Source organism: Parasteatoda tepidariorum, chromosome 3 (assembly GCF_043381705.1).
Source record: "Parasteatoda tepidariorum isolate YZ-2023 chromosome 3, CAS_Ptep_4.0, whole genome shotgun sequence".
Lineage (NCBI taxonomy): Eukaryota > Metazoa > Arthropoda > Arachnida > Araneae > Theridiidae > Parasteatoda > Parasteatoda tepidariorum.
Window position 1 is genome coordinate 30,189,614 of NC_092206.1, and position 11,948 is coordinate 30,201,561.

Below are 11,948 nucleotides of genomic sequence, written 5' to 3' on the forward strand. Positions count from 1 at the left end.
ATATATATATATATATAGCTTTACTTTTTGTTGTCAAAATCTTGTTATTATGCTTTAACAAAACAAGTTAAATGGTATATATAAATAACGGTACCTAAATTAAAATAAACATTGTAAACTTTAATTACAACAGCAAATGGAACTCTTGAGGAAGAAGTAATAACTAAACCTATTTTATTGCTAATTTTATGTGAGTTTTTTATGTCTTGCTTATCTATTATGAGTTATCTTAATTATTGGCAGGAGGACATGCAAACAAGTGATTATTCACTGATATGCACTTAAATTGATTGAGTTTTTCTACTCTTTCTTTTTCCCTTTAATACATTTTCTTTTTTTTCCCTTAATATGTTTTTTTTTAAAAAAAAAACTCCTACTTAGGAAAGAAAATATTGAGTTAGAAATATTAATGGATTATCTGTATGAATAAAGTTTTCTTAAAATAAAAACTGGAGTTTTATAATTTAATTGGCCATAAAACGCTGACATATTTCTGATTGATTCCTACTGTTAAATGCTAAGATTCTTTCTATGATTTTACAGATTGGTTCAGAGGTGTATTTGCTTAGTCATCTGCATGGAAAGAAACACCAAGAGGCTGTGAAAAATCAGTATCAAGGCAAAGACCCATCTTCAGAAGAATTGGTAATTTATGTGTTCAACTGAAATAGATCTGAATACTTAAAATATGTGATCATTTTACTTTTTTAATAGTCTCGCCTAAGTTACCACCTATAACGTGTTTTACACCAGGCTGGGTTTTGTGAAGATCTAACTATTGTTCCTAATAAGCTTATTGTTTCTACCAGCTCCAATTCATTTTAGTTTTGCCTCTAAGTGATGAAAATAAACATTTTTCAGGAAGTCTTGCTAAATATAGTCCAAAAATTTGCGTTTGACATTTCCTTAACAATGTTTTAAATAGTGCTAAAATATAATCAGCAAAAAAAAACATGAAACAAACAGATATGATTTGCATAATGTAGAATATTGTCTGTTATGAACCAAGTATAAGCCGACTTGGTGGCCGAGTGGTTAGCGTGCCTGACTGCAAAGCCGCTGATCGCGGGTTCGAATCCTGCTCAGGGCATGGATGTTTCTTTCTCTCTCTCTCTCTGTGTTCTATGTCCTTTCTCCTTTGTGTGTGAATGTGACCCGCCCTATAAACGAGTTGTGGTTGTGTGGCATGGGCGACGCTGCTCCACTGCCGTGGCTTCGCCACAGGTGCCCACTGGGTAACAAGAAGAGATTAGCAATTCCGGTATTCCTGTAGCCAATGGACAACCACCAAGAGCCCGCCATTAAAAAAAATATATAATGATATGTTATAAGTTACATTTTATTTCAAATGTATACCTTAAAATATTTGCGAAATTAAGAAAAATAAGTTAGAATGTAAAATTTAAACTGATTTAGAGGAAATAAATTTTTTTCTTCCACATTGGAACCTTTGAATAGAACAGAATGTAAAATTTATATTGTATTACAACACAATAAAAGAATAAGTTTAATTTACACCACTTAATATGATGACAAAAGAAATGAATTTTTCACAATTATCACAAATTGATTCAATTTGCATAATAATATTTTTTACTCTTCAAAAATTAAGTTCATTGTTTTCCTATTAGATTTATGACAAAAAATTATGCTTGAGCTGTATATTTTATAATATTTTTTGTAGTAATGCCAGCATGAAATAAAAAATTTACACTATGTAGTGCACGAAACAAAGTGCTAAATTTAATTATCAACATTAAGTAATAGTTTGTTACATCTATTATAACAAAAAAATACTTTTAATGTAGTTTTTTCCCCTATAGAGAACAAAATGTTTTAATGTTATTTTTACAGCAGATTAGTTTAAACAGCATTGCTATAAAACTAGTGCTTACTTAGGTAGTGATTTCTAAATTTTTTTAAATATTTTTTTCATTTATATTTATAGTATCTACTGCTTTGCATCAAACATTAAAAAGTTTTTTTTTTTTTTTTTCATTTTATACACCATGAATTACTTACATCTAGATTTTGAAGTACATGCTTCTAGCAGTGCAGCTTGTTTAAAAGAATTTTTAAAATTGTTATCATAAATAAAAAAAAAATAATGCCACAAGAAGCTTAGATGTTATTGACTTATATCAATTAAATGGATAATTTAAATTATTAAAAAATGTTTTAAATTAAATGAATCTGTATTTAATTTTTAATTCATTGTGTATTATTATTTGTTTATTATAACTTTAAGAGTTACATTATTGTTATATTAAACAAATAATTTGTTCAAAGCAAAACCTAAACTACTTGGTGTAAATAAATTTAGATAAAGTGGATTTTCTCAGTTAATATCTAACTTATTTTGTGTTGAAAAATGTGTTTTTTTTATGCTATCATTTTTAATTATAGGAACTATACAATCTTAAACACATAGTTGATGCATCAACTGATCAATTAGATCCAAACATCGCTCTAGACAAGGAAAGGCAGAAAGCATTAAAAAAACGTTGCAAAAAACTCCGTCAGAAAATGAATAACCGGTAATTTTTCTCCTATTTATTATAAAACTTCTATATATTTTACTTTTTGTATACTTATACAAAACTAAATAACAAAAAATTATTTATCAATCTTTTTCATAATTTCTTTATATTAAAATAATAATCTACATTAGGGATATTGTATATACTTATATGATCATAACTCAGAAATTCTGGGGTTCATAGAGCCCTGATTGTCTGCTTGGTCTTTAAAGGACGTGCACAAAACAATTTTGATATTAACTATAAATACAGCTCTGCAATATTTATATAAACAGGCATTTTCTGTACTGTTTTGTTTCATATTAAAGTATGAAAGCAAACTCCATGTAGATGCAAACCATAAAAAAAATTTTTTAACATAAGGCCCAACATTGTGGTTTTGGTTTAAAAAAATCTAGTGAACTTATTTCATTAAGTAATAATCGTTTATCGAAAGCGTTTATATTCTGATACTTTAAAACTTATTTAAAATTCTTGTTATAAGTGTTTTCCTTCATTTTATGAATGTGTTGGTCCCTATATTGCAAAATCTGCCATACAATTTTACTAAAATTCAATAATTCACAGTGCCTTTTAGAGTATTGAGCTGGAAATTGTGTATCAAGAATGTTGTAAAATGCTAAGAAGTGGGGTCCACAAAAAAAATTTTGTTCAAAAGGTGGTATTTTAGGAACCCTTTACAAAGATGAGGGATGATACAGCTGATATAATGAAGCAAAGTGAGATAAATCAGCTATTTTATGTCAAACAAAATGCTAAATCTGTTGAGAAATTTTCTGTTTTTTTTTTTTTTTTTTTTTTTTTTTTTTTTTTTTTTTTTTTTTTTTGTTGCTGCATCATTCTTGATAGATTAAATTTTCATAAGATTAAGCTTTTTTGAATATCACTATCTTTAAAAACAAAGAAAATAGACTTTTTAAAAGTTTAGGATTTTAATAGACTCTAGATACTATTTGTTTAAGTATGAAAAAATATTTACAGATAATATGAGATGTTATTTCATCCCATGATGAATATGAGATGAAATAAACTGATATCAAAATTTTTGCCTTTATGTTTTAATTATTAAAAAAATAAAAAACCTGGGATAGAATTTTACTGCTGAATTTACTTTAATTAAAAGTTTTTTAACTTCTAATTACTTCTCTTTTATTTCACCAGAATAACTTTTAATGCATAAGTTTTCTTTAACTAAATTTTAAATATAAGTAAAATTTTTTGAACTACTGTTCTAAATCATAATTTTTCTGTTACAAAAGTTTTCTTTTTTTGAAATGATTTCTAAAAGTATGTGTTTTTTTAAAAAATCTTTTTATGTTGCTTTTTATTTTGAAATAAAGGTGCCCACTATTGAATTTTTTAAGAAATAAATTTCATAAATTTGTACTCTATAAATAAATTTCATACTCTAATAGCTAAATTGAACAAAAAAAATAGGGATGAGGCAAAAGATTTAATATTTGATATTATGGGGCAAGAATTGAGTCTAAACTTATTTCGAAGGTAAAAATATCTATAAATAATCATTTATTACGAGTTATGTGCTTTAAATTTATTCTAATATATTTATAATTTTTTTTTTATCTGCTCATCTTAGTGGTCAGGATTATGAATCAGAGTACCTTAAAACAGCTACTCCTGTAAATTCCAATGTGAAAACTAAGTAAGTTTATCATGTTTTATTGCCATCTCATTTTATTCCATTATGTCTGTACTGCTAGTGTTTTGCTCTCTACTCGCTTTGTTCTCTACACCCGTAGTTGTGTCTCCTCCTTTTTTTATTTAAAAGTCATAATTTTCAATAAATCTCTCTCTCTATCTATCTATCTATCTGATAATAAGCTTAACCTGCCTTGTTTTATTATATTTAAGTGCCGAACAGAACTCTGATTTTTTTTAATCTCTTAGAATCTAAATTAAAAAACTAAAATAAATGAGATAAGATTATGAATTTTTTCTCTTTTTTTACATAGTACTATTATTGAATATGCAAATGCTAATTTTATTATTTAAGAGAATATGATAGAATATGATTAAGAGAATATGATCTAGCAACAAATAATACATTTATTTTATAGTAAAAAAAAAATTTAAAATGATTGAAATGATTAAAAAAAAAAATTATATAAAAATTTTTGCTTGATTTCTTCTAATTATTAGACCAGTATTTGAAACTTAATAATCCATGCAGTGCTTTAAATACTTTCTGTAAATAATATTTAAAATTTTTCGCATTTTATTTTGATTTATGATATTTTAGCTATGGTTTTTCTTGGTATTTGATGATATTAAAAAAAAAATCTTGTTTTCATTTTATTGATAATTCTCTACACTTTTAGAATGGAGAGAATCATGAATGATATCAAGAAGTTATTAGCTCAAAATGAAAAGAATTCACCCCAATCAAATTTATTTACATCAATGGAGAGATGTTTGAATGAAATTGATTCTCTGCTAAAAAAGAATCTATTGAACAATCGAACAGCGTTTCAAACTGCTGGCGGTGTTACTGCTTTAGTGGATCTCTATAATGTGATTTCAAAACACCAAACTGAAAACAATGCATTTTTGTGTAAAAAGTAAGTGATTTTCATTAAATATTCTAGTTTATAATTTTTTTTTCAATATTGCGTTTTATTCTTATATTTTTATTATTTTCAGAACTATTAATCATCTTAGCAACACCACTGAATCTCTTATTGATAAGTCGCATGATCTGTGTAAATATATGCTCTTCAGCAACAAAATTGGCAGTCTTCTTGATTTACTTATATTTAGATTGAATGTGAGTTATTTGAAAAATTTTCTTTTGATAGTTAATTTTTTATCCTTCTTATTTATGCACCTAAAGTTATTTGATTTTCATACCAGATTTTTAAACTTCATTATAATTAAAATTTATTATTAAATTTTATGATAGATATTTTATTTTGCATGAACCATGTGATTTGAAGTTACTGTTTTTCTCCACTTTTCACCTTTTTTTATATTAAAAAAGAGAATATTTACACAATCTTTTCAGTATTCATCCCTGTTCAAATTTAAAAAAACTGAAAAACAATTTTAAAAATTTTAACTTTCATTTAGGAAAATTTTTTTAAAAAGTAATATCTCTATTTCTTAGACAAAATATTTGTATTTAATTATTTATGTGTTAATTTTTGTAGTTACAGTCCTTAAAAAAATAACCTTTAAGCCTTCAAAAATAACAGTGAACAAAATTCTGTTGTAGTTCATTAGTATATCTTTCTTAGTTTTTCCTCCTTTACGGTTTCACTTAAATTAGATTTTTCTTGGAAATTTGTGATACTCTTCAAACATTTTAGCCTTAAGTCTAATCTGATTCCTCAGTTAAGTTGCAAGGGCCGAAACCAAATGAGCAAATGTGTTATTTAGGAAAGGAGTGGCTAGGTCACATCTTTTTCTCAGTTTTTGAAATTTAATTATTTACATTATTTTTCTTAGTCTTCGGAAATATTTTAAGCATTTTTCAAGGCATTTTGATATTCTTGCCTTTCTTGGCAAAACATTTTAAGTAATTTGCACATTTAGTTAAGTGTATGATAATATTGTATTAAGGTTGTAAGCACAAATGTTTCTTTCAGAACTAGTCATTTAATGGGATATTGATGGCCTACAGTGCAAAGATACACAGGTTTTTGCGTTTTTTTTTAAAATGAACTTCATATTATTTATTACTATTTGTTTATCAGTAATTATGTTTCTTTTCGTTATTCTGTAATAGACTTATTTACTGAATTTTTAAATTCAATTAAAAGAAATTGCGATTGGCCAGATACCTCGAAGGTCAAGCCTGCTACCGCAGACTAGTTAGATGATGTTGATGGACTGTTTTTTGGCCCTACGGGGGTTTTAATTTGAAGACATTTGGTTTAAGGCATTAGGTTCAAAAAATATAATTTCTAAAGCCATTTCAGTAAATTAAGTTAAAATTTATAAATTAAACAAACTTACTTTATTCCTATCTTAACCATATGTGTTTTCATTTTTATTACTAAGCTTATTCAGCATATTTAAATAAAATATAAAATTTTAAAGTCTGTTAGGTTTGCTAGTTATTTTACTGAATTTTTTTCACTCTTTTAACAAATTAATTTTCATTTAAAATGTATTTAGATTCTGGTTTTGAAATGGTATAATTGATGTTAAAATAAATTTAGAAAAATAATGTGTAAAATAAGTATCAGTTATTGACTTTTTCTGTACACTGCACATGAAGCTTTGTATTTCCTTCTGAAATCTCTAGCATTGTATATTTTATTTATGGTGTATTAATAATAAATATTTACATAAGTTTTGAAATTGCTTGTAGCGTCTAATTCCTGATAACATAAGTCAGCTAATTGCCAACAGTATGACAAAAACTGGAGAAATGAACATCAAAGTTGATATTACTGCTTGGAAACTGATCCATCTTTTAACTGGGATTTTAATAAACCTGTCAGTGGAATACAGCTGTTCTAAAGATGATGAAAATAAAGACAAGCCTTCGGACTTCCAAATTCGGTTGCAAGATATGATAAGGTTTGGAATTATTATCCACTTTTGTTTTAGCTTTCTGATTTCAGATTACAATCATCCAAATTATTCACTTTTCACAAACTTCTAGGGGATTTAAGGCACATTATCAGGATTAAAATTGCATTGAAACGCATGACCAGAAATGTTGTTTTACCCCACTAGGAACCCTTCCCTATTAATAGCTGTTTCTTTGTGTGCTTCTATGTAGGTCATAATAGGGAAATACCCTTAGCTGTTGTTGAGGATATTTTCAGGCATAGGTTCCTATGCAGTTTTATTCCTGATGGGGTGAACTAACCTCCCTAGAAGTTTTCACAACATTTACGCAACCGCCTGTTTTATATAACATCTTTAAACTTGCACATTGTGAGAAAATATAGACTTATAATGTCACATAAAAAAAATATGTAGCTTTAGGAACCAAACTGTTACACACCTGAATTAGGCAATATCAAGTATTAGTATAAATGCAACAAAAAGTTTGTTCACCAGTGTTATACATATTGAGCATTTTATATTTATAAATTAATATATAAATTAATATATTCATGAATTGATATATTTATAAATTAATAAATTCATTAAATAAAAAAAGAACCCCTTCAAAATATTTACTTAAAATGTTAACTTGTTTAAAAGAATGCAAGTTTGTATTTTACTCACTATTGTCCGTTAAACCATGTATGATTCATCTTGTATCAGTACAGGTTAGAAAAAGCACCTTAGATATTGTTTTTCAATTTAACACATTGTTAAATTGAAAACTTGTTTTTTGTTACAAAATTTCAGTTAGTAAGCATTGATAATTTAGTTTTTCTAACATTTAAATGTGAATTATTATGAATGCCTTAATGAATCAAACTATAAAGTATTTGTAAAGAAATATTGTTTAATATAAGAATATTTAATCTCATTGTAATTGTTTTTAATATTATTTAAAGTAACATTTTGTTTGTCTTTTTAGTTACATTGTAAGCATTGGCATCATTGATAAGCTATCCCAGTTCTTTAATAGCATTCAGATACCAATTAGTAATGAAGATGAGATTGCTGCTTTTCTACTTGAATGCATTCATTTCTTGACTACTCTTATCAAACTCTGTGCTGATTGGTATGTTTTGAGTGTTCAATAAACCTTTTCAGCTTTAACTAACCTTTTTATTTGGCTAATAAATTTTTTATCATTAATCCTTTTAAGTATTATTCTTTTTTTAAAAAAAATAATGATTTTTTATTATTAATACTTCATATGTTACTCTTGCTTGGAAAGTTATTATTGTTTTCATTTTTATCTTTTTGCTTGGGTTTTCTCAAAATCCTTAAGCTATGGAACCCTTTTCACAGAACAAAATGGTGTTGATCTATTGCATTAAAATATTTTGATATTTGTAGTTTGTAGTTTATTCAATTTTAATAAATAATATATTATTTTTTTTTTGAAAAATAATTATTTTTTATTATTAATACTTCATATGTTGCTCTTGCTTGGAAAGTTATTATTGTTTTCATTTTTATCTTTTTGCTTGGGTTTTCTCAAAATCCTTAACCTATGGAACCCTTTTCATAGAACAAAATGGTGTTGATCTGCTGCATTAAAATATTTTGATACTTGTAGTTTGTAGTTTATTCAATTTTAATAAATTTGCCAGTCTATTATTAAATAGGTGTTGGAGCGAGATATCATTATAAATATAAACATTAGATCAGTAGTTGACTTACTCAATTTTAACTACAATATTATCCAGAATGCAAAAATCAAGTTGAACATATTAAAATGAATAACTAAAAAAATGAAATAATTAAAAGTTAATTTTTAAAAAAATAAGTCTGTTGAATTTAAGGGAAGAAGGAGATTGTTTTTGCAAATGGTAAATTTTAAAATGCTGATTTTACTTTTGTAAAACTGGAGATGGGTGTTAGGCAAACTTAGATAAAATGAAAAACTTTCTGCCAGCATGAAATCTCAATTAAAAAGCTTTCTGCATGCAATTTATTGATTCTTGAAACTAATTTCAACCCTTTTGTTGCTACCTAATTTTGATAAAATTTGTTCAAAAAATTACTAATTTTTTAAATGATTTTTTTAAAAAACTATATTGATTTTCATACATTCCTCTTGCATATTTTTCTTTAAATTTAGCAGTTTTTTTTTACAATGTAAAACTAGTTATTACTTTACCTTATTTATGCTTGGCTTTCTTTGTATATCTAAAATCTAAGTCATTCAGAAACATTTCAACAATACAAACATTTAATAAATATTTTCATAAAAATCAGTGTGGACCATTAAATTTTTGATGTCTGAAAGTCAAGCAAAATTTTGACTGCTTTTTTTTTAATGAGTAATACTATAAAATATTCTGAGAAAATGACAAATTTCTGCAAATGACGATTACACGTTCATGTTTATTATGCATATCTAGTGTTAAGTTTGGCATCTAAAAAGCATCTATACTTAGTTTTGGGGGCAGCAGCAGTATAGAGTGTTATTACATTTTTACATTATTTTTTAAATTTTGTTTATTTATCTTAATATTTGTGGCAATATGTTTTATTTTGTTTCTGAAAGTTTGCCCTATACCCCTAAGTTGGAGATAATTTATCTTTTAATTGGACCCTTCACAAATTTGTTTATCTTCATTTTTGTTTTGCTAAGAAAGACATGTAAACAAACTAAATTTTGTCTTCAGCAGACGCTTCTTCCTTTATTCGTCCGAAATAAATATTCTGCGTTCAGCAGTATAGGCTAAATACCAAATATTTATATGTTGCATTGCTAGTTTAGTAGCTACAATTTCTGTTTATTTTTTAAAATTTAATTTTTTTAATTATAATTTTACACTGTTGAGCATAATCTTGTATGTCCTTACAATTTAAAAACTCCTTGAAAAAGGTTTTTTTTAGCAATAACGGACCCTATTTGCACAAATTCACAAAAGCGGACCTTGGTTGAAGGAATGTGCCTAAGCGTTTATTTTATATTCACAAATTACGAGTAATTTTTTCACAATTTTACAAGAACGGACCTTTCTCAAAATGTCTGGACAGACCCCTGCTTGCATAGAAAGCAACCAGGTTATATCCCAAACTGAATTCAAATTAAAAAATTATTTACTGTTGATTCCTTAAATCTTTTATTACTTGCATTTTCTCATTGAACATCAAAGTTCTCATTTTATTTTTATGCTTTTAACCTTCTAATTGTTAGACTTATTTTTATTTTATTTATACTTTCAACTGGTGGTTTCATGCATCAAATTTTATTTGATGGCAAAACAATGCATAACTGGAAAATTTTAGTGCAATTTTAACATTTTACTTTTTGGAGGTTTAAGAAGTAGACTTCGTTTTTACTTCATATAATATTCTTACAAGTATTATAATTCATATCTAGAATGTATTAATATTTTTTATTTGATTTGCGTATGCGGGTTTGCGTGGTTCGTATATTACAAGCCCATGAAAATAATGTTGATCGGATTTTAGATAAATGACGAATAAAATAATGAATTGCGGATTAATAATTAATGCATTTATTACGAACAGCGCATTGGTCTATCTCTATAGACGCAATGAAGCCAACTAAAGAAGTAACTTTTTTTTCTAATTAATGTAGGTGGCGCTATTAGTGCAACATACATACTGGCTTCAACATACCGGATAACCTTGATACATAGTTTCAAAATTTACACATAAATTGACAAAAATGAAAGCAAAATATTACACATCTAATAAAAGATCATTATAAAAACTAATACAACATACATGAAATTAAAAATATATATAATGAACAGATGTATAGATTCCTTGATGTAAACCGAATAACTATAACACAAAAAAGAAAAGTCTAAAATAAAGAAAGTTAATCAGTCAATAGGTAAAACTGACAGTTTGTGAATGAGTCTTTTAATAAGTTCCAGTCTCAGTTTTGACACTGACGACTCTTACCTTAGTTAACGACTCTTACTAGGGAAAACTTCTTGTATACGCCCCAATTTCCACTTCAAAGGTGGAATATTGTCCTCTTTAATGAGAACTAAATCATTAGTTTTCGAGTTAGGCTAGACTCGCAGTCGTTTGGGGCGCTGCTGTAAGCCGGAAATATACTCGTCAACCCATCTTTTCCAAAAATTCTGGAAAAGTTTTTGAGTCAACTGTCAAAGTTTTAATGGGGATATCTTTTCGCACAGAAAGTTCTCTTCTGGTACTGAAGAAAGAGAGGTTCCCACAAGGAAATGTCCTGGGGTAAGAGCTGAAAGTTCAGCGGGATCATCCGTCACAGGACACAAAGGACGAGAGTTCAAGCAGGATTCGATTTGTGCAATAAGAGTTAAAAACTCTTCAAGGGTCAATTTATGGTCACCTATTGCTCTTTTCAAAGTCGATTTTGCGAATTTCACAGCAGCTTCCCAAATTCCTTAAAAGTGAGGTGCTGAAGGTGGGTTAAAGTGCCATTTAATTTGTTCATCGGCAAAATACTGATGGATGGTTTCTTCTTTTTGAAGAGATTTAACCACTCGATTAATTTCCTTATTTGCAGCACCAAAATTTGAACCACAGTCTGCAAATAATTCATTTGGTTTTCCTCTTCGCGTAATGGTAAATAACAAGGTAAATAACAAGTATTCGTAGGTAAATAACAAGCGTCCTGAAACCGGAAGAAATTTAGAAAATTTCCGGTGTATCCCTCCGCTTATGTTATGACTACGAGGCGATGTGTGAACAAGCCTAATATTCTATGCAGTTTTGTTATTGTAATTTGGGTTCAAATCTAAACATAATTGTACCATTCATAAGAGCTTTCAGAAATGTATTGATTCTCAGAGGTCGTAAGGCCAAAAAAAATTTTGGAAAGTTAATATCTCA

General features: G+C 27.2%; 1 protein-coding gene across 1 annotated transcript in view; it reads left to right on the forward strand.

Annotated features, from left to right (window-relative positions):
* Positions 1–11,948, forward strand: part of LOC107456063 (short spindle 3) — a 57,479-nt gene that overhangs the window by 33,709 nt on the left and 11,822 nt on the right. Inside the window, exons 18-24 of the mRNA XM_043039043.2 lie at positions 544–645; positions 2,407–2,537; positions 4,138–4,203; positions 4,880–5,119; positions 5,202–5,325; positions 6,874–7,085; positions 8,047–8,193. Of these exons, the coding sequence (XP_042894977.1) occupies positions 544–645; positions 2,407–2,537; positions 4,138–4,203; positions 4,880–5,119; positions 5,202–5,325; positions 6,874–7,085; positions 8,047–8,193 (1,022 nt within the window). The remainder of the gene's footprint in view (positions 1–543; positions 646–2,406; positions 2,538–4,137; positions 4,204–4,879; positions 5,120–5,201; positions 5,326–6,873; positions 7,086–8,046; positions 8,194–11,948) is intronic.